At 41.2% G+C, this 21,358-nt stretch overlaps 11 protein-coding genes across 13 annotated transcripts; 6 read left to right on the top strand and 5 right to left on the bottom strand.

The window, feature by feature from the left end:
• The first annotated feature begins 68 nt into the window (after positions 1-68).
• LOC120895920 (tRNA (guanine-N(7)-)-methyltransferase) lies at positions 69-1,048 on the top strand. The gene has a single exon (XM_040299660.1). The coding sequence runs from the start codon at positions 254-256 to the stop codon at positions 959-961; it is 708 nt and encodes a 235-aa protein (XP_040155594.1). The 5' UTR covers positions 69-253; the 3' UTR covers positions 962-1,048.
• A 54-nt stretch (positions 1,049-1,102) lies between these two features.
• On the bottom strand, positions 1,103-2,847 carry LOC120895919 (uncharacterized protein PFB0765w-like). Its single transcript, XM_040299659.1, has 6 exons — positions 2,588-2,847; positions 2,394-2,523; positions 2,149-2,327; positions 1,693-2,066; positions 1,403-1,594; positions 1,103-1,312 (listed from the first exon to the last, which is right to left on the bottom strand). Exons 1-6 carry the CDS (start codon positions 2,738-2,740, stop codon positions 1,174-1,176), a joined length of 1,167 nt encoding a protein of 388 aa, XP_040155593.1. The 5' UTR covers positions 2,741-2,847; the 3' UTR covers positions 1,103-1,173.
• A 1,091-nt stretch (positions 2,848-3,938) lies between these two features.
• Positions 3,939-5,823, top strand: LOC120903705 (caspase Dronc). Its single transcript, XM_040313298.1, has 4 exons — positions 3,939-4,163; positions 4,239-4,799; positions 4,881-5,104; positions 5,182-5,823. Exons 1-4 carry the CDS (start codon positions 4,032-4,034, stop codon positions 5,555-5,557), a joined length of 1,293 nt encoding a protein of 430 aa, XP_040169232.1. The 5' UTR covers positions 3,939-4,031; the 3' UTR covers positions 5,558-5,823.
• A 649-nt stretch (positions 5,824-6,472) lies between these two features.
• LOC120903718 (vacuolar protein-sorting-associated protein 36) lies at positions 6,473-7,831 on the top strand. The gene is made up of 2 exons (XM_040313322.1): positions 6,473-6,663; positions 6,728-7,831. The coding sequence occupies exons 1-2, from the start codon at positions 6,568-6,570 to the stop codon at positions 7,820-7,822; spliced, it is 1,191 nt and encodes a 396-aa protein (XP_040169256.1). The 5' UTR covers positions 6,473-6,567; the 3' UTR covers positions 7,823-7,831.
• LOC120903710 (F-box/WD repeat-containing protein 4) lies at positions 7,320-9,171 on the bottom strand. The gene is made up of 2 exons (XM_040313311.1): positions 8,339-9,171; positions 7,320-8,265 (listed from the first exon to the last, which is right to left on the bottom strand). The coding sequence occupies exons 1-2, from the start codon at positions 9,148-9,150 to the stop codon at positions 7,845-7,847; spliced, it is 1,233 nt and encodes a 410-aa protein (XP_040169245.1). The 5' UTR covers positions 9,151-9,171; the 3' UTR covers positions 7,320-7,844.
• Positions 9,172-9,558: 387 nt separating this feature from the next.
• On the top strand, positions 9,559-10,073 carry LOC120903753 (vacuolar ATPase assembly integral membrane protein VMA21 homolog). Its single transcript, XM_040313361.1, has 2 exons — positions 9,559-9,675; positions 9,757-10,073. The coding sequence occupies exons 1-2, from the start codon at positions 9,634-9,636 to the stop codon at positions 10,027-10,029; spliced, it is 315 nt and encodes a 104-aa protein (XP_040169295.1). The 5' UTR covers positions 9,559-9,633; the 3' UTR covers positions 10,030-10,073.
• A 56-nt stretch (positions 10,074-10,129) lies between these two features.
• On the top strand, positions 10,130-11,340 carry LOC120903730 (piRNA biogenesis protein EXD1-like). The gene is made up of 2 exons (XM_040313331.1): positions 10,130-10,894; positions 10,962-11,340. Exons 1-2 carry the CDS (start codon positions 10,157-10,159, stop codon positions 11,250-11,252), a joined length of 1,029 nt encoding a protein of 342 aa, XP_040169265.1. The 5' UTR covers positions 10,130-10,156; the 3' UTR covers positions 11,253-11,340.
• A 120-nt stretch (positions 11,341-11,460) lies between these two features.
• Positions 11,461-13,495, bottom strand: LOC120903694 (proteasomal ubiquitin receptor ADRM1 homolog). 2 transcript variants are annotated; one of them, XM_040313287.1, is made up of 3 exons: positions 13,191-13,468; positions 12,521-13,072; positions 11,461-12,449 (listed from the first exon to the last, which is right to left on the bottom strand). In XM_040313287.1, the coding sequence occupies exons 2-3, from the start codon at positions 13,066-13,068 to the stop codon at positions 11,642-11,644; spliced, it is 1,356 nt and encodes a 451-aa protein (XP_040169221.1). In that variant the 5' UTR covers positions 13,069-13,072; positions 13,191-13,468; the 3' UTR covers positions 11,461-11,641. The 2 variants fall into 2 exon arrangements, with proteins under 2 accessions (XP_040169221.1, XP_040169211.1); XM_040313277.1 differs by having other exon boundaries at positions 11,642-12,449; positions 12,521-13,102; positions 13,191-13,495.
• Positions 13,496-13,688: 193 nt separating this feature from the next.
• On the bottom strand, positions 13,689-15,424 carry LOC120903740. 2 transcript variants are annotated; one of them, XM_040313351.1, is made up of 3 exons: positions 14,683-15,424; positions 13,857-14,605; positions 13,689-13,793 (listed from the first exon to the last, which is right to left on the bottom strand). In XM_040313351.1, exons 1-3 carry the CDS (start codon positions 14,783-14,785, stop codon positions 13,755-13,757), a joined length of 891 nt encoding a protein of 296 aa, XP_040169285.1. In that variant the 5' UTR covers positions 14,786-15,424; the 3' UTR covers positions 13,689-13,754. The 2 variants fall into 2 exon arrangements, with proteins under 2 accessions (XP_040169285.1, XP_040169276.1); XM_040313342.1 differs by having other exon boundaries at positions 14,671-15,418.
• Positions 15,425-15,939: 515 nt separating this feature from the next.
• On the top strand, positions 15,940-18,193 carry LOC120896781 (probable oligoribonuclease). The gene is made up of 2 exons (XM_040301206.1): positions 15,940-16,778; positions 16,842-18,193. The coding sequence occupies exon 1, from the start codon at positions 16,038-16,040 to the stop codon at positions 16,722-16,724; it is 687 nt and encodes a 228-aa protein (XP_040157140.1). The 5' UTR covers positions 15,940-16,037; the 3' UTR covers positions 16,725-16,778; positions 16,842-18,193.
• Positions 18,194-18,265: 72 nt separating this feature from the next.
• On the bottom strand, positions 18,266-20,018 carry LOC120896780. The gene is made up of 4 exons (XM_040301204.1): positions 19,720-20,018; positions 19,493-19,642; positions 19,150-19,422; positions 18,266-19,074 (listed from the first exon to the last, which is right to left on the bottom strand). The coding sequence occupies exons 1-4, from the start codon at positions 19,769-19,771 to the stop codon at positions 18,389-18,391; spliced, it is 1,161 nt and encodes a 386-aa protein (XP_040157138.1). The 5' UTR covers positions 19,772-20,018; the 3' UTR covers positions 18,266-18,388.
• Between the last annotated feature and the right edge of the window lie 1,340 nt (positions 20,019-21,358).

The following is a 21,358-nucleotide window of genomic DNA, read 5'->3' on the forward strand; positions in this document are numbered from 1 at the left end:
CGGGTAGAAAAAATGAGCGAGATGCAGCAATATTCGAATGTCAAAAATCCTCGCCATGTTGTCCGGGATCGCTTGACAGTGACAGGCAAACATCGATCAAAACAACACAGCCAGGAACACGCGATACCGGCATTGCATACACATTGCGAAAGTTTCAATTCCAATATATTGTTGACCATCAACAAGCAAATAGACTGCTATGCAGATAACTCAAAATAGTAGCTTCATTTATTAACCGTACAGAACGCGTACCATGGAAGAAGCTATTGACGATCATGTGAAACTGCCCCAAAAACGATTCTATCGTCAACGGGCCCACTCGAATCCGATCGCTGATCATAGCTTCGATTACCCTTTGTTACCGGAATTGAGCAACTGGAATGAACTCTATCCCAACATTGGCAATCGTCAGGTTGTATTTGCCGACATTGGTTGCGGATATGGCGGGTTTCTGGTAACACTGGGCGAAACATTCCCGGACAAGCTGGCCATCGGTATGGAGATTCGTGTAAAAGTGTCCGACTATGTGATGGACCGTATTAAAGCACTACGCCAGCGGCACAAGGGAAAGTATGAGAACATCGCTTGCATTCGCACGAACGCAATGAAATACTTACCCAACTACTTCCGAAAACATCAGCTGGAAAAGTTGTTCTTCCTGTATCCGGATCCGCACTTCAAAAAGGCGAAACACAAGTGGCGCATTATTAACCCAACCCTGTTGAGTGAGTATGCGTACGTGCTGCGTCCAGGAGGCAAAATTTATACTGTAACCGACGTGCGAGAGCTGCACGAATGGATGTGTAAGCATATCGAAGAGCATCCATGCTTCAAACGCTTGCCAGACACTGAAGCTCAGGAGGACATTCTCGCCCCAAAGCTGCTGGATAGCAGCGAAGAAGGTCAAAAAGTAACTCGCATGAGCGGAGAAAAGTTTATGGCGATATTTACTAGGCTTTAAGCAACTCGTGGCACTAATTGTGGCAAACCAGCGGCGGGATGGTTTAATGAATTAATTTTCAATAAATTTATGATCTTAAAGTACACACACCAGTCTGTATCGTTGTTATTTGTTATTAGAAAATTATAGTTACACATTTAATTGCTTTCTTGTGGTTGTATATCAATCCGGCGAACGAAATAATGCCTTAATTTATTCGGTTAGAAAGAGCATTAGTTTATAAACTTGAGAGCTTGCTCAACCATAACGATAACTCTTTGCATTTCTGCTTTCTGAACTACCAACAGCTGTGCGTATATCTCATTTGCTTGATCCAATGCCTTAAGGCGTTTCTCCTGTTCCAGGTGCTTGCTGTAATAATAGTAAAAGTAACAATATCATCTATGTAAATACGTAGATGCGCAAGATGCTTACTGACAACGTTTGCAACTAAATACTTACCTATCTTTTCTTCTGTCATTTTTCTCCAATACCTTTCTACGTACTTCCAGCTCTTGATTTTTATCTGCAAGCAGGCCATCGAGTTCCTCGCAGTTATTTTGCAATGTATCTGAGAGGTTTGTCAAGTTGTTCCTTTGTTTTCGTAACTTATCGCACAAAGAATTTAGTTCAACTATTGCGCCTCGTATGTTTCTGAAAAAAGTAATAATTGAAGAAAAAATATTTACATTAGGTACTTTACACAAAAAACAGGACATGGACCGGGACCGTTTATCGCTATTAATACATACTTGCAAGACTCATCCATTCCAATTAGAAGCATTTTTTCTAGAAGTGCATTGCACGGTCTTATCTGGTTGATCGAAGAAACATGGATTTGGTAAGCTTGTTGCAACTCTTTTTCCGTTTCCGTGAGTGTTTCAATTTCTCTAGTTAGCGATTGTTTTATTTCCCTCACGGAAGATGCTTCATCGTCGGCTACAAGCAGTTCTGCCAGTTCCGAATGTTCAATTTTTAGTTTAATAATTTTATCGGCTAGTTGCTGGTCATTTGCCTTCAGTGAGGATATGTTTTCCTGAAGCTTGTGTTTTCTTTGCTGAAGGGTTTCAATCTGATTCTTTAGTTGAGGCAGGTGCAGTTTCAAGTCATCTATGTGACGATTTATCTGTAGGAAAACCAAAAGTACAAGCATTATAACACCACCAAATTCAAACACAACATGTTACAACAACGATGAAATGACACACTTTGTTGGCTCGAATTTTGTTTTCTTCCTTCGTTATTTGTTCCTGGTTTAGTTTAGCGTTCAGCTCAGAATACTCCTGTGTGCAGTTGTTTGCCTTTTCCAACACTGTTTCTTTTACCATATTTGTGTAAAACAGATAGTTGAGCAGAACTTTAAGCAAATGTATGATCTTTTTTCCAGCTACAAAAGAAAGCATGCGAAAGTATAGCAATTCTACCCCAGAGTCCAGGTATGCAATGTTCTTACTTGGTTTGACGAGGTCAACGTACAAGAACGAAGTTTGTTTCGAATCTGAGCACAGTTGATAGATGTAGTTGATTCTCGCCACCAATTCCACCCGCTTCATCGTGAGTGTTTCATTCGAATCGCTGTACATCTACAAAAAAAAAATTGATGCTTTATTTAATGTTTACAGCAACTTTTAACTAAAGGTAGCTTACATTTTCGTAGCTGGCAACGTCGTAATGCATGAGCTTGAAAAATTGAAGGATTGATTTGTAAACAAACTGTTCGGTAGGTTTTTCCAAATCCGTTACTTTAATCTTAAATGGTATAATATTGTTCCAATCATCTATAAATGCTGCGTTGCTCATGTCGGGGCGTTTACAATTAGCGTAAAGACAATTTCTACACAACGAAGACCAAACAGGCTTGGGAACAAAACAAACAAGTTCGAACCAAATCCGTTAACCGTTGACAGCGCTAATGATTGACAGATTCAAGATGTCTATAGGCAATACATAAAAATAGTTAAAAATACCTTGGGGAATGTTGAGAAAGACGCATTGTCATACTACAGTATGTTCCCGAGTTATACGGTTAAAAGGAAGTACAGTATACGCTCGGTAATCCGCACCTTTTTAATCCGCACGCTCGATAATCCGCACTTTTGACAATCAAATTCAAGAGATGAAAAGATCAAAAGTAGTGAACTATGATTACAAAGATAAATATCTTCCTATTTATAAATTATAAACTTATTTTGAAGAACATGAAAATATTTGCAATGTAACAATTAACACATGAACCGTGACAAAAATAAGAAAACACGTCAAAACGTCATTCGATTGATGCCAACTATCAAACGGTTTGGATTTTGCTTGATAGTTGGCTGAAAGTTCAATTAAAAAAGAATGCTTTTGTATGGAAAAACAAGTTTTTTTTAAATTCACAAAAATCTCATGGCCTGTCGAGAAAAAATTCAAACATTTTTTGTATCGAAAACCATGCCAACTAAAAAGTATATATTGAATAGTAGGTAGGGAATCGAAGTTCAACCAGTAGGTGCCATGGGAGTGACAAAAAATTTGTTCAAAACGTGAGCTTTGTTACTTTTTTGAGCTTTTATCAAATTTTCGTAGCCTGGAGCAGCCAGGAAATAAAGTTGACGAAAGTTGACAAAATTTGACGTTTGCGAAAAATTGTAAATAAACAGCTATTTGGCGCAGTTGTGTCCCATTGCTATGATAATAGTGCTAAAATGCATGTTTCTAATTGATTTATGTACCTATTTAGTACTTCCTAAACAAAATATCGATGATATTCGGATGTTTGAGCTGTTTTCGTTCTTGTGTATATTTTTGGTGCAGCCACGAGCAAAGCTCTTTTTTGCAGTTGACAAGCAATTTTGATAAAATTGAAATATTTTTCAACATTTTGCCACCTCCATGGCCACGCGTTAAGTGAGTTCGGACTATAATCCATTAATACCTGACTACACATCGTAGTGTACATTGTATTATATACATCTTGGCTACGGCGATGGCCTAAGCGTTCCCAGTGTGCCTTTGTTGATGTTTATGGAATAGTTCCCTATGAGAAAGCAACAAGGACGCAGCAAACATTTTGTGCCTAAAAAATAAAAGTTTGTTACGACTGTACACGATGAATAATAAAGATCGTTTCTTAATTACCCATAATGTAGAAAAGCTTGTGAATTACACGAACTACAAGCAATTAAGTTTTGAATGTATACAACAAAAGATACTATCGCCGACGATGGTATCGCGTATCGAGGTAAGCCATTTCTACAAGTAACATCTGTTCTGTTGTATCTTGTTTAATTACCATTGGAGTTTGTTTTTCTATCAGGGTATTGCTCAGGATGAAGTTACGCGACATAAAAAACTATTTGAAAAAATTACCAAACGCGGCCCAAAAGCATTTGACACGCTGCTGGCTATATGCCAGCAAGCTTTTCCTACAGCTTACTTGATTCTGAAGCCCAACTCCAACGACAATCAAATGCATTCCACTCACAATCCTCAGCGTGTACGATCTGTGAGCTGCAATGTGGCACCAAAAGTGTACTCCCTTCGCAGTCCAGGCGATGTAGATGATGGTAAAAACAACAACTTTGCTTCGAACGCGCTGGTCGAAGAAAGCAAATGCATTTTGCAAGTCTATCCAGACATACTGCCAACTACGTTCTCCGTTAAGCTCTCTACAAGGCCAGCGGAAACACATCCAAAAGTACCGGCTTACCCAATGAAAGGGCGTAATCGTGGTGTGGCGTTTATTGTAAACGTCATTACGTTTTTGAAAAAAGTTCATCCTACGCGAAACGGAGCAGATATTGATGGGAGGAATTTGATTTCCGTCTTCCAGCAGCTGGGATTTGTGGTTTTTTACTACGAGGATATCACGATGGGCGTAAGTACTATTTTCGTTTTAATTTATAGTGGGCCGATGTATACATACATACACAAACAAATGACGTGCTTGTATTTTTAGGATTTGAAAGAGCTGTTGGCACAGTTGAAGGAATCCGAACATTTGTCCTGTGATTGCTTTGCCTTCTACATTCTATCCCATGGTGACCATCGGAAAGGCAGCGATTACATCTTTTTGCACGATAATTCGTTACTGCGTGTGGAGGATCTGTTGACCGAATTTAATTCAGTCAATTGCAAAAGATTGGTCCACAAACCGAAATTATTTTTCATTTCAATTTGCCGGTGAGAAAGTTGTTCACTTGAAATGAACTAATTTTAGATTGCAGCTATTATTTATTAAATATTATTCTTACTTGCAGTGGTGTGCAATCCGATCTAGGAGCGTACCGCTTATCGACGAACACCGAGCGCGATGGAATGATTGATCCGGGGAAACCTTTGCCATCAAATATTGCCACCTACTGTGACATGCTTGTGTGCTATGCAACCGTTCCAGGCTTTGCAGCACATCGAGATACAAATACAGGGTCGTGGTTTGTAGAAAGTATGTGCAAAATATGGTCTGAACATGCACATGATACTGATGTTGAAATCCTAATGAAACTCGTTGGTGAATATGCTTCATCTTATCGTACTGAACATTCTGCTTTGCAAACAATCTGCACCGAACAGAGAGGATTTTTCAAACAGCTATTTTTAAATCCTGGGTATTATGAAAATCCAGTCGAACTGTGACTCAATTTAACATTCGAACACATCTATTTAAACAGTTTATTAATCAAATATTATATTCACTTATCTCAGTAAAATTACTTCTTTTTGATGGTGTACAGTGCCTTAGAACTATAATTAATACAATTTATACACGAATCGGGAAATAAGTTGCCGGCCTTGGTATGATATAGTAAGCTTACAATGATGTTTTTTTAATATTATACCGTTTTTAACTATCTTTCTACGATAAATAAAGACAATAACTACAAAAGTATTTTTTTTATTCATACACTAGCACGACAAGCAAAAATAGATATATTTTTTTATTTTTATGTGATGTCCGCTCACAAATGTGAGAGTTTTGATGCTTGGAATCTATTCATTAGCTGTTGCGTTTGCCTATTCAAGAAGTGTAGTTTTGGTAGTGTTGTTAAAGAATTGTTTTGGCCCTGTAACCAATTATACTTCTTCTGAACCACATTACATACAAAAATGTTTTTCTCATACCGAACAAATCGCTAGAACGGATAAACTCGATATGCGAGAGTCTCCTATATCTTCCTTTTTTATTTGTTTTTTCTGAGTCACATGTAAAGAAAATGGAATGATGTGAAAAATGTCTATAAACTCAAAAATCAGTTCATATCCACGCAAACTAACGAAGTAATAATAACAAAAATACATTTCGGAAGGTCTTATCCACCCGTAGTTAAGTCCGAAGGTGGCAATAAACAGGGCCGGAGCCGTTCCTTCTTAATAAAAAAATGCATGATACGAAATGTGCATTTAAGGTCGATTTCTGCGGTCATGTGTTTTTTTCTGGTATAGCCCGTACCTGTAGATTTAAAGTCGTCACGAATGCATTTGTCCCATTTCTTTTGCCAGACACTGTATGTCATTCATGCTCATTACGTTACTGAAGGGATGCACAATGTAAACAAACAAGTATGTTATCATTCCATTCTGTAGCAAATGCACATACAGTGTGCCTTTTGGAAAAGCGATACATCTATTCTGTACAGAGCTGAAAAATGAATCGTTTTGAATACTGCCAGGCACGACTCTTCGAGAACGAATCGTTTGTGGCAAAGGATCGCAACATTAAGCTGTATGACGGTGATGAAAAGGTAGCAATTTCCCATTTGGTAAGCGAACTATGTAAAATGCTATTTGATGTTTGCTTAATTCCAGACCAACTATGAAGACGGCGAAGTTGTTCTGACTAGCCATCGTTTGCTGTGGGGACGTAACGGAGAAATCGCAAGGGGAGGCAGCTGCTTGGCATTGAAACTGAAATATGTTCTGTCTGTGGATGAAGAGGAAGCAAGTTCGATGTTGTTTGGACGGAAGAAACGCATAATTCTACGCCTAGGCAGCTTAGCGTCGGATAAAATGCCTGGGCCTATGGATCATAGCTGTTCAACTTTTGTGAAACTATCTGGCCGCAATGGTGTGGAGGTGGCTTTTGTTCAGGCACTTCACTCAACTTTATCCGCCCGTATCTGGATTGTGTCGGATGATGGGGAGCAGGCCCAGTCGAGCCAGTCCGACGCATCGGCTGCTGGACCCAGCGCAGACGCAAGCCGCCGCCAGTTGCGTATTGGCATAGTTGGCATTGAGCGGAATTTAGCCGAAAAGCAAAAGCAAACAGATGCCAATATCAACATGGCCTTCAAAGACCTTGGTCGACTAATGGCTATGGCGAAAGATATGGTGGCCATTACGAACGTTGTCAGTGCAAAAATACGCGAACGCCAGGGTGAAATATCGGAGGACGAAACGGTTCGTTTTAAATCGTATTTATTGAGCCTCGGCATTGACGATCCAGTCACGCGAGATGGCACACGCAGCAATTCGGAATATTTCCTAAAACTTTCGAGACAGCTTTGCGAGATGTTGCTCGATCCCATCACCGAGGCTGGAGGAATGATGTCGCTAGCTGACGTTTACTGTCGTGTTAATAGGGCCCGTGGACTGGAACTGCTATCACCCGAAGACTTGCTAGAAGCGTGTCGGCTGCTCACGGGCCCTATCAAGCTTCGCGAATTTCCCAGCGGTGCCATTGTATTGCAGCTTGAATCGCACGACGATGCGCTGATATCGCAGCGCACGCTGGAACTGGTGGAGCAGAATGTGTCCATGAGCCCGGACGAGCTGGCGCGTCTTGAATGTATTTCGCTGTTATTAGCACGCGAGCGACTGCTAACCGCAGAAGGTTTTGGTCAGCTTTGCCGCGACGAGTCGGTCGAAGGATTGCGGTTCTATAGAAATAAATTTATTCATTGACCAACGCAAGCAACTGTTGCAGCTATATCGAAGCATAGTCCTTTGTGGCAGCCCAATCGGCGTCGAAATTAAGTATCCGCAAGTTATGGTCGGTTACAACAAACATTTGGCTGCAGTCAGCGGCAATCCGATAGACGGGAGAAAAGTTGCTATTCTTCTTCAAAGGGAAGTACATCTGAACACAGCGGTTTGGCGCACGCAAATCGTACAGGTTGGTCCGGTAGTGGTACTTCATTCCACAGTGTACGGCATACGTCCCATTGTAGGAGAGACAGTATACTGATGCATTGTAAGGATCTGTCCAACATGCCTCATCGTTCCCAGTGCGCACATCGACTAGGCGCATGGTGGTATCAAAATTGCCGCAAAGAATACAGTGCTCGTCCTTCCAGAGCACATCGTACACAGCCGTGGAAGGTGAATTCAACTGCTGAATGGTGCAGCTGCAACGATTGTACGTAATTGTATACGGATTAATACAGTTTCATTCCCCACAGGCGGAACTGTGTTACGTACCTGTACAAATCTATCAATTGAAGTGCGCGCTTCTTGCTGCAATGAAATTTGCCTACCGCCAGTAGATTGTTGTTCAACTTTATTGTTTCATATGCGTTAGGGTAAACGTGGGAATGTTCAAACACATCACCATCATACAGCAGTTCGCGATCCGGCGGAGAATAGTTGAACACGTACGTTGATTCGTTTTTCGTTGTCACTGCATAGACATCTTTGTTAAAATCGACCGCCTTGATAATATCGTTTGTTATCGTTTGCAAATGCTGTTGGCCTGAGCCATGTTCGTAGAGTAAAATTTTCCCATCCATACGACCGGCGAAGAATCGATTGTTCTTTTTGGCCAGACTCGTGATATCTGAATCTCCTACCGAGCCAACCATCCAAGCGATTCTGGTATCGATCATGTGTACGCTTTTCGTCCTTCGGTGGGCTTGCAGACGACCGCCGTGTGTCATGTAAAGACAGTCCTTATCGATTGCTAGTTGCGATATGTACATCACGTTATGATGAAAGTAAGACCGCTCCTCGTACCTTCCATAGCGCCAATTTTCGTCCAACTTGACTCGTTTTCGTCGGGTATAGTGGTAGGGACTTAAGGCTGCTCCATGATCCGAACCGGTCACCAAGGCGTGCTTGCATTTTTTGGGGAAGACCACTCTCTGAATTATGTGCTGGAATTTTTTGCAAACCAAAACGCAACGATCCAAGTCTCCCACATTCAGAAACAGAAACACATGCGCCAAAGAGTATTCATCTAAATCGCAGAGCTGCTTGTTTGAAGCCAAGGTATTTGTTTCGCCTTGGTTCCGCATCAGGAACGGGTTCGAGAGAGTTTCGATGCAATGCACTTGCAGATCAGCACTTTAAAATTTTGTTTGTTTACTTCCGTTGACCTGTCATTGGGCTAGCTTTGGGGCTATACACACACGCCGTACTGATTTAATGCTACTTCCCAGTGTGCAGATGATTTGCTTCATCGCATCCAGCAACGGTCATTGAACAGGATTTGTCATAAATGAACGTAAGCACGTTAGGCATTAATTAAGTACGTAGAGCACATGTTTCGTTCGATTTAGAAACCTAAAGATGAGATAAAATAAATTAAGTGATTTGAGAGCAGAAGTTGCAGCTGACAATTGCAGTGCGCAAACGTCCATAGCTTTTGGTCACGAGTACTTGTCAAGTTTACATTGTTTCAGCCTTCTTTCGGTGTATTGTGTTTTTCCGTGTAAAATTAACCCCAAACCTGGAGGATAGACTGAAACGGTACAAACTACTACGCCTACTGCACAGTGATGTCCAAGTCCAAGCAGAACAGAAACACCATCTCGAAAGCGGTAAGAAGAAACAGAAGCAATCCCTGTGGTTCTACCCGTGGGCGCCTACTGACTATTCAATGTGACTTTTTCTTACAACAGGAGCAGCGCGCCGAATATCGTACGTTCAAGACCGTATTCCTGTACTGCATCTTGATTATAGCGCTTCCCGTGCTGACCTTTTTCACGTCAAAACATTGGATTTTTGATCAGCTACTCCAGCTATCCAGTGTATCGAGCAACATCTATTCAGCGGTGAGCGCTGTGGTTGCCCTGCACGGTGCATTGTTTCTCTTTATATATAAGGCGTACTTTGCGGTCAGCAACGAGTCTGTCGACGGTCGCGGGGACAAAGTTGCCCAGAAAGAAGATTAAATAGTTCGTATATGGTGCGCCGAATACTGTAGCCATTCCAAAGATCCCAGTCTGTGTGTGTGTGTGTTTTTAAGAAAATCGGCTGAAGGTGGAGCAATCGAAAACACAGAAAGAAAACGGCACAATCATGAACAAGATTGACTTGGTACTTGGACAGACCGTTTTGCTGGAACTGGAGGAAGAATGCTTACTCGGCGAGCTGTTGCACGTAGGTTCTGATCAATCGTTCATCCGCTTATCGAACGTGCGCGACATGCTCACGAAGGAGTCTTATGGCATTCAAACGTACTATAATTCGGAAATAAGGAACATCCAGGTTATCTCTGCCGATAAGGGAAACACTCAAACTGGTCCCTCGGCAAACGCTCTTGACAACCCCAAACAATTCACAAAACTACTTACACTGGAAAATTTACAGGAGACGCTGGAGCAGATAAATAACTACATTTTCATACACCAAACGGATGTTAAATATCACGATTCGATTCGACATCTCAAAACTCAGCGCCATTTGGGTATTGCAATGGAAAGCATCGAGCATGGCAGGCACTCTATCTCGCCATCACTGTTGTCCATAGCAACTCATGATTCGATCTACATCTTTGACATCAAATGGATGAAAATAACGGATGAAATGCGTGATCTGCTGTCTAACGATCGATACAGGCGCGTTTTACACAACGGGCGGCTAGTGAAAGACGTCCTTCAGCATAAGTTTGGTGTACAGCTGGGAAAGTGTTTCGACGTAATGGTTGCCCACATTGCAATCGGTAAAACGGAGGGAAAGATTGTAGAAGAAGGAGTTTCTTTGCAAGCATGCGTGCAAAGTTACTTAAAACTACCGGAAAAGTTTTTTGATATGAATGTAAGTAGGAATTGTATTTTTAACTTTTTGGAACCTGCAAATGCAACGACAATGTCTATGTTCACAGGCCAATTTTGATGAGCGCCCGGTAAGCGACACGACGAAGCGAGAAGCAGCGAAGCATGTTGTATTTTTGCTACCGCTACAGGACCTGTTCATCCACGAGATCATGCTGGAACCATTTTACAGTAGCTGTAGCAATTATTTGCAAAGCTTGTCCCGCAATCCAGATTTCATCAGCAGCTTGACCGATTTGCGAAACAAGAACGGTGAAGCAATCGAGGCGGTAGCTCCTGTAAACTTGGGAATTGATGTGGAGTTGCTGGATATACCAGAACAGGAGTCGAACCGCAGCTAATCACACGGGTCATTTTACGATTGAATGAATTACAAAGTAGAATTTGCTATGGGTAATAATAAAAACAGGCGCAACGGACTATGTAAAATTTTATGAGTATTATATCAGCTGTACATGATATCACAAATAAATTGCATCGATAGATTATACAATCTGAAATTACCTTCCTTTCTTTTCCAGTTTTTCCGATAAGTGATAAGAAAAAAGATAACCTTTTACTTCATAAACCCTTTTATTTGTGATTACGAGTGGGAAATAGCCGAGGCAGAAATATTAAAAAACATGAAAAAGACAAAAAGAGGCACATACTCTTACTAAAGCCTCTTGCAATTGGGTTATGTGGTGCTGAAGCCCTGATTGTGTTGTAGAAGTTTAGTGATTTTCGTATTCTATCCGGCCATCTCATCATCCTGGTCTTTATTTTGTGTTTTGCCGTGGCCGTTCTCCTCCTTGGCCACTTCGGATGGCTTTGGCTGGTCAGTGCTGGTAGAAGAACCAGCAGACTGCTTGTTTGTTGCGCCTGAAGCTTCTGAAGCCGGTGATTTTTCGCTATTTTCCAACGCCTTCACGAATTGTTCCAGGTCCCCTGCATTCGCCGCAGCGACAGCGTCGGCGTTGAGTTGAAACTGGGAAACTACTGGGCCAAGCTGACCAGACTGCAGTGCGTTAGAGAACATCGACAGTGCTTGCTGAAATTGGGGAGACGAGATGGTTTCCTTCAGCTGCTCTTTTTTGTTCTCATCACCTTCCAGCTGAGGTAGGTGTGCAACTAGCGCATCCACTTTCTCTTGGTCGGAAATAATCGAAGCCAACGTTTGTGAATTGACGGCAGATGCTAGATCGATATTGCGCCTCTGTCCGGATCCATCCACACCGGTTGCGCTAATGCCAGAAAGATAGTTTTGCAAATCGGACAGTAATATTCTTGTACCTCCGTCAGCAGTGCCCGCGCTGCCAGCATTTCGCCCGACAGGTGTGCTTATCGGCGAACCAGCGGAAGCTCCGGACGCGGAGTTAGTTTTAGTGGTTCCACTCGTTTTCTTCGGTGCACGGGGCGTAGATGGTGCATTGACTGCGGCGCTTGGAGTGGTAGTGCTGCCACCGTTGCCATTATTGCTGGTCGCCAAGCTGCTACTGCTTCGATTCGACGGGGTAGCTGCGCTGGTTCGGCTGCTAGAATTTCCAGAATTGGAGCGGCTTGAATGGAGAAAATATTAGGTCTCACCAAGCTGCATCGCAGGATTATGTTTACTTGCATTACTACTTACGTCATAGACCCGAGCAGGCTGCTCAATCCGCCCATCTGCCCAACACCGCCGAATAATTGCATGATTTGCTGTTGCGACATATTGTTCAACATGTACTGCAAGTCACCATTATCATTGCCACCGTTTCTGCCACCGGAACCGATGCTATTCCCAGACGGTGGATTGTTGATCACTTCATTAATGCGACGGCACCACTCATCATCACGATCCGTCTTCGGTTCCTGCATCCAGAAGAATAATCTTCGGCTGGAAGACTTGAACTTCAACACATACACTCTGCCATTCTTTACGTAATCGATCTTCTTAAACTCGCAATCGTCCGGGAACAAAATGAGATCATCCTCGACCGTTCCGGAGGTACGATCCTTCCAGCAAAAGTGTATTAATCCATCTTCCGCTTGATACACGTACACCAGCCCCTTTCGGTTGTCCGGATGGACCATCTTGTTTACCATGTTCATGCGCCCGGCACGAAATTCGACCAGATGTCGATTCCCACCGGAACTTCCACCCAGCGCGCTGCTGCTACCAAATATAGGTCCACTCATATTGCTAATTTTACGGAAAAAAGTGAATGATAAACTAGGTCGGTATTATAAGATGACTTTGCTTTACTTTTGGGTGAACTCCGCCTGCCAGGGGGGCAATCAAAACAGAATTAGTAACATACCTCAGATTACGCGTACTTCAAAGTAGGAATTATATTTGCTGAATGTTTAGCACTAGCCCAATGATGAACGATTCCAAATGCAGTGAATGTGTTGCAGTTTCGATCTTTATCTTCAATACTGGTGCAATCTGATCAAAGGAACCTTCGTTGCCTTTTTCTATGGCGTGACAGAGCGTATTTCCGAGCGACAGTTGACGACACGCTTCAGAAACGCTTCATATATTGGGCTCTTCGCCATCAGATTCATTAGCAAAAATCATTAGGGAAAAAATACAAACTATCAATCTCTACCCAAAAAAGGTCTCTTCAAAGAAAGCCAATTTTAGTGCAAAAACGTTCTGTTTCGATAGAATGAGAGCGATTTTGTATTAATGAAGTGTTTTGATGGTGGAGCTACGTTTGCTTGGTTACGTTTTTCTCGGTTAGATTTTCTTGCAACAAATAAAATGGACGAAATGACAAAGGGCCCTCCAAATTCGGCAGATAAAAACAAGTGCGTTAGTGCGTCCTATTAAAATAGTTTGCAGTTTTTATTGCTTATTACTTCTCAACTCGGGCGGTATATTATTCAAATTTTTTCACAAAAGATTTGGTGAGCTCTAGCTGCAATATAAATTAAATTTAGTAAATTATTACTCTATCTCATTTGGAAATAACATCAGTTACCTGTTTCTTTGTTTGTCCGTACCAAGGCATAAGCTTGAATAAATGGACACGTTGTTTCAGGGATTCATTTTTCCTGCGTAGCTGCTTTTTAAGCTCCAGTCTATCGCACAGCGTTTGTTTGTAGATAGAGAAGTCACCTTTTACTCCAGAAACGTCCTGCATTACAGACAGTATTAGGTTTTGTGAGTTAAACAACTTTTCTCGCACGTGAGTGGCACGTGCAACATCGTTTTCAAACTGTTGCCGCGAATTGTTCATCCGTTTGTGTGTCTCCTCGAGTTTTTCTCCGATGCGGTTAACTTCCGCTTTCAGCTCGTAGTACTGCTCCAGGCTAACATCCTGCATTTGTTTGTCGAGCTGATAGTTTTGCATATCATTTCGTTTTAATCGCTTCATGACTACGAAAAGCCGCTTTCGCTCATTTGATAAATTTGTTCGAGCCTTATCGATTAGCTGCACAAGTTTGGTAATATCTATAGCACCAATGCAATCGTCAAAAAAGGACATTCCTAGTTGAGTAATCTTCTCGTCGTTAGCAGCGAGTTTAGCTACACGCAAGGACACGATTTTGGAGATGTACGATGCGATGTGCAATTGAAATTCAGCAACTTTGTTCTGATGTTTCTCTGTACTTTCATTTTGTTTTGAAACGGGTTTTACCGACGCTACAGATTCAATAGCAGCAGCTTCCGTTTGTTGATTTTTTTCATCTATAGTTTCTAGCGGATCATGAAGGGAATTGTTATCTTCTAGAAATGAGATACGATAACAAATTAGTATGGAAAGCCACCAACGAAAAGTACATACTTATTACTGTTTTCATCACCAACAAGTTGAATAGGAATCGTTTTGCTAGATTTCCTCCTTAGGTTGGTTTCGAATGCATTATGTAAGTCATTCAGTATGGTTTTCTTTTTCACAATGGGCATTTTTCGTATTAATCTAGGAAGAATGTCAGTACTTCTTGAATTCGAAAGAACACTCTTAAAACATCAGCATGCTATTAAAACATTTCAAGGCAAATCGGTGAATACATGATTTGGTCTGCATAGTATGTATACTATGGTAGCATACTTAGTCGTGTCTTTGGCAACTGAAAAAATATCACAATCCACGCAACCAGGCTATCCGGGTAGCCAGCGACTTTGAAGATATTTGAATGCGTAATCCAGTATCTATGCGATACTGGGATGAAAAGTAAATCAACTAATGTAGTTTCTGGCTGGTCTAGAGGTACTTGGCTTTATCCGAAAGAATCATTCGTTGCTTCCCATTTTTTTGTTTTTATTCATCATCATCATAAAATTCATTTCGCTCTATAGACTTTGATAGAAAAAATCTACTCGGAAGCAAATCGTAAATGAGCATGCCGAATTAAGATTTTACGAATGGCATCTGTCAAACACTGTTAGAAGGATAGATTCCAAAATCGAATGACAGTATTTTCCGCCGTCTACTAAGGCCTTAATAAGGCCTTCTATGTGATAGGGCAAGGTGGATTAAAGAGATCAGGTGGTGGAATCTAGACAATTTTGAGAATTCGTCACTTGACGTAAGGTCCCCAAGATTCAAACTTTGTTTACATTTATTTAATTTGATGATATAATTTATCCACCACATTTTTTAGATTAAATAATTATTAACAATATGGTTTGGGCTTTGCAAGTTCATATTTAACATTAAAACATAGACTGAAGTGTGTTATTTCGTGTTATTACGTGAATTTATTGTATAAATCATTGTGTTTTCGACATGTTTGAGGATAAAAACTAAGAAATCATTTATATTTCCTATTTTTACATTTATTCCTCTTTATCTACGAGACACATGGACAATTTAAGTGAGGTTCAAACTATCAAATCTTTTGTTATTATTCCTCATTTTTTCGATAAAATCAATAGACACACAAAAATGCACGTAGTTAAAAAGAAATCTGTTCTATTTGCTATGCTTTGTGTGCGGAAACCAATGATTAACGGTTTTAAAATGACGTAAAGTCCCTCAACTATGGCGACCCCTCAAAGGCCCTTTTCCACCACCTGGTATTTTTAATCCACCTTGGTGATAGGGTTTTAAGAGTTACCGCGTATCTCGGGGACTACCTGTACTTCCTTTTTGGAAATGTAAACAAACAAATAGCAAACTTCTGAAAACACGTGAACTAATCAACAATACAGTTCAATGCCGGTGTTGCTTAGCAGTTTGCTTAAGTTTAGTAAAAATAGTCGAGTAACAAGTTGTTACAAATTGTGGCATACGTTGTCCGCTGTATCCAAAGCAAATAGGAGCACCATGTCCGAAACTTCAGTTCAAAATTTAGTGTGGATAGACTTGGAAATGACGGGGCTGGATGTGGAAAAGGATCGAATTTTAGAGATCGCTTGCATTGTAACCGACAGCAAATTAAACATTATTGCAAAAGGACCAAACATAATCATAAATGAGCCTGATGCTGTTCTGGCAGGAATGAACAGCTGGTGCAAGGATCATCATTCAAAATCGGGATTGATAGAAGCTGTGAAGAAATCTACCTACAGTGTAGACCAGGCGGAGAGGGATGTATTGGATTTTGTTAAAAAATACTGTCCTGAGCGAAAGTGCCCGATGGCAGGAAATAGCATTTATATGGACCGCCTGTTCATTATGAAATATATGCCGACATTGAATGAATATCTTCATTATCGTGTGATAGATGTAAGCACGGTGAAGGAATTATGCAAACGATGGAATCAAAACGTCTATAACTCTTCGCCACCGAAAAAGCTTGCCCATCGTGCTTTGGATGACATCGAAGAAAGCATTAACGAGATGAAATATTACAAGAGCATGTTTTTCAACTCAGTTGAAACTAAAATTGATCGCGACTAGGAACCAGAGATTTGTGAATACATATATCGCTCTAAAACTTTAGTTAATAGTGTGGTACTAGAAAATGTGGTGAGAATAAAAGTCTATTTTTTTAAACATCCGATTTTTTTTTCTTAGATTTGCAGTCCTTTTCCCAAACTCGATCGTAGAGTGTCGACGACGGCGAACGAATTTGTGGGCCACGCGAAGGATAACTCAACCCCTCTCGGATATCTTTTCGTCCGTTAGACACCAATAATGATCCCTTTAGTTGCTCACCCAAAGGGTTTTTTTAGGGAAAACATCAAATAACAAGAGTGTCCGAAGAGGATCTGCGAAACGCAATCGTCCAGCTCACGAATCTCGTCGCGAAGCAGCACCAGCAGATCAAAAATTTAGCAAATTGAAATTTTTTGACGGCGGCTAGCGAAAGCGAGACGAAAATCGAGTCGTTGGTAAATGGAATCAAGGTTTCCTGTACGATCCGGACGGAGGAGTTTTCTTTGATGCATGGTACGCTAGGTATGAATACGTCTTCATTCAGGACGCTAGACGACGCCGCTCGTGTGAGAAACACGGCCTTAAGTAGATAGATAAGGGGGAATCACCAACAATAGAGCATCTACAAACGTTTCTTTCAGTGTACCGATCAACACCCAACCGGAATACACCTAAGGGAACGTCTCCAGCCGAAGCGTTTTTAAAAAGAACGATTTGCACTACGTTAGATCTGTTGAAGAAACCATCTCCTTCGACTGCAGCCGTTAATCACAAACAAAATCAGCAATTCAACAAACGGCATGGAGCGGTCAAGCGATCATTAGTAGAGAATGACTTGGTGTATGTTGAACCCATGTTCCATGGGAAGTTTTATTAAAATAAGTTGGTACTACTGCTGTAGCCGGCAATCATATTTCTATTAGTTTTAACTCTAAGGTGCCAGCTGATGTTCCTGTTGTTTTGTGGGTTTACGGGGTTTATCGGATTATCGGTATTTTATTATCACCACGTAAGAGAACAGGATGTGTGTGCCGAACCGATCACTTCGGTGTCGATCAAACGAGAGAGCTTCGTTACCACATTGCCACTACTTATAAAGCCTAACTGATTGCCTCTCGCGGGCACTCACTAGCTTCGGGTTTGCTATAAACTAAAGCATGCGTCACACTACACTAACCTTAACATACAGATCCCATAACACTGTTTTTGAAAATCCGCAAACAACCAATGAACAGCCATCTGCGTCAGCATCGGAATCCATTGCATCCGAATCCGTCGCATTCGAATCCATCCAAAGCTACTACGTCGTTCCGTAAGAATACGAGAATCCCTCGATGGCTCTCATCATACGACCTTTACTAAAAAGGGGCAGATGTAGTAGCCTATGACTACCAAACAGTGGATTTTGGCTCAGCAGAATTTCGCTTCCTAGGCATAGTAGCCTATACCTTCTGTCGTAATAAATTAGTTCATAGTTAATCACCAAACGAGCAAGTTGGCTTTTATTTGCTCTCCGTTTGAAATGTAACAATCAGATAAGAACGTTTAACAGAATGAGGATGTTATACTTCAGCAAAGGAAAGAAAAAATATTTCCGAAACGCTTTATTCAGAAAGAATAGCTTGTTTAAATTTGAATGTTTTGGTGTACAGAAAGTTGAAAATCTATATCGTTACTCATTTGAATCAAGCGGACAACACATTGATAGCGGTCGCATCGAGGGGAACACTGTTTACATTACCTCTTAAACTATCGGTGGTACAACAGTAAGTGAATCCTTTGGAAAATGTTTGGAGCGCAGCATTAGACCAACCATAAAGGGCGCAAACATCAGGACATAAGAGTTCGCTGGACGCAATAGATGTTCGGTACGGATCGTTACTGGTGACAAAAGCGATAGCTGCATTGCTGCTTGGTGACTTGATAATTTTCCATGTCCATTTTGGCACCGTTATTCCGTTTGCACTAAGTGTGATGGAAACTTGTGTACCGTTTGTATGGGGCAGTGTTAAGACATCGAACGTTCCAGTATACACCAACAGGTCGCGTTGAAGACGATCAGCAATGTTGCGAGCGATCTTTTCTACAGTCAACCAGTTGCCACCGTTGACCTTTTGCCACTGAGGGGCAACGTTGACGTAAAAGTACGTATCCCACTGCCAGGTACGGAAAATACCATCTGCATCCGGTGTCAAATGTCCCCTAGCTAGGTAATTGGTGGAGTTCACATACTTTGCAGCCTGGGTGGACGATCCGAGTAGATCGGCTAATCGTGTTTGCTGCGCCTTGATGGTATAAGAAGTGTCCACCATAACAGAACTGGGAACTCCAGTTACTTTGAAAGATGGGCGGTAAGACTCCACTATACTATCTGAAATTGTACGCGTAACTCGCTAATGTAAAAGCAAAGCATAACAGAGAAATACACAATATAACTACTGCCTACCTGCAATAGAATCTCCATGGATGATATGCTTTGTGTAGATAGCGGACGCTGTCTGGGAATTGTAACACACAGAAAAGTGTTTCACGAATCCAATTCCGGCAATATCGAATCCAATATTGCGAATCGTACCACCGTTTTCACATTGATCACTTGTCAACTGAAGATCTCCAGTAACAACCTTGGCGCAAACTATTCCGGATGCATTGATCGGAAGACCGTTTAATAGGAATGTGCTTGCACCAACACATGTGAGAAGTGCCGTTTCTTGTAGTACTGCAACATAGAGACACACATATACCATGCTTCGAGTAAGTATTACGTTTTTGGGAAACTTCGTACTTACTGTTGACTACGTTATTTTTGGGACATGCAATAACACTTGACTCGCCAAACGCCCAGGTAAGTTGCCCGTTCTTTGGTATCCAAAGATTATCATTCTTCAGAAACACAGGCTCCGGAAAGGTGAGATCAGTTTTTACATTAACTGTACATTCTGCGTGAATATAAGATATTGTGGATGTGGATAAATTGGGACGTGGGTGAGCTTGTAGCCAATGTCGAGTTACTTACGGCTTAGGACGCTTTGCACGAAACAAAACGAAAGAACAACCAGTGACCACATCTTGTATTGATCTGTTCAGTTTCTTATTTGCGATACAGTTTTATGTAGACAGTACAATGGGTTGATTTATTCCTTTCGAAAAGTTGTATGAATTGTTAGCGTTGTTGTTGAGTTTTTGAAAACTAGTCACGATGCTTTTTTCTACTAAGCAACATTTCTGCTCTTGCGTATGGATAAGTTATTGTGAAGTTGTACAGGCTGTTCTCATAAACTGTGTGTTTTGAATTCAGATAAGTGTGGGCTTATTTTTGTTGGCAGCGAATGATGATCTCATGCCACGATAATAGCATATGAGGAGCGTTGTACCAGGGTTATTTATTTGTTAGGGTTTTATCGGGAGTTTAACTTTCGGGTTTCACCCGCGTCATTATTGGGTATTTTAAACCAATTTGGTTTGCATGGTTTTTTAATCCAATTTGTGCCACCTATATAAAACATTTGTATAGAAAGTTTATACAAAATAAACTTGTCCAACTTGGGGGGGGACACGTATCCTGTATGATGAGGGCTGGGCCCGCGATTTCGAGATAGTAGTGTAGCATATCTGCTAAACAGAACTTGTTATAAACCACACTATCAGCTATAGACCACACCTCACTATAGAAATCACACCATTGCTACATAATCATTATAACACACTCAGCAAATCATATCATACCATAACAAAGCAACCAGAAGAATTCAAGCCCCACCGTTCATATAAAAACAATTATGACACACTTCTTGAAAACACCCGAAAGACGCATAATAAGCAAATCAGGCGTTACTGCAGGCAAACTAGGTGAACCGAGAACGCATAGCAAGTTATAAGCTCAGTGACGAAAACATCCATTCTTTAGCAACAATAGTTGAAACCTTATTTCGCAATACAGTGAAACCGAAGCATAGGCACACATCGACAAACACCTCACACCATTTCAATTTATAAATTGTTACCAATAACAATAACATTTAATTAGGACAAAAACATATTCCAAAACCAATTGTACGAAACCCATAACATATTTTGAGTATAAATAAAACCAACTCCGATCATGGCAAGTCAGATTCGTTCGGACTTTCAGGATAGGACTATGCCCATCCAACACATATTCTCATTTAAAGAGTTTAGTTATGTCCCCCTACCCAAGGTAAGGCCTCTAAACTCCAACGTTTCCAGTAAGGGAAACCTCCTAAAGGCTTCTATGATCGCCAGGACGATCAAGTGTCGAAAAGTCCGCTTCGAACAAAGTGTTATTCTACCTCGATACATGTCAGCGAAACACTGTCCTACCGCGATGGTACGTGTTGATCAGTTGTACCGTATGTACGCTCATCACATTACATGGCGACCGTAACTATCTTCCGAACTTACTACAGTAGCACAAGTCCGACCGCTGCCCAAAACCAACGATCAGAAACTTCAGCGCCCACCAGCTGACAATCATCACTCAGGATCATAAAATGTGCCTCCTCCAAGTACAGAGCATCCACAGCACCTTCTTCCAGCATGCACGTCGCCTTAGCTACACATGTAGACACCCAAAGGGTTATTCAAAGCCTTAAATCGACCACGTTCTGATTGAAGGACGGCACTTTTCGGATATT

Source organism: Anopheles arabiensis, chromosome 2 (assembly GCF_016920715.1).
Source record: "Anopheles arabiensis isolate DONGOLA chromosome 2, AaraD3, whole genome shotgun sequence".
In the NCBI taxonomy this organism is placed as follows: Eukaryota; Metazoa; Arthropoda; class Insecta; order Diptera; family Culicidae; genus Anopheles; species Anopheles arabiensis.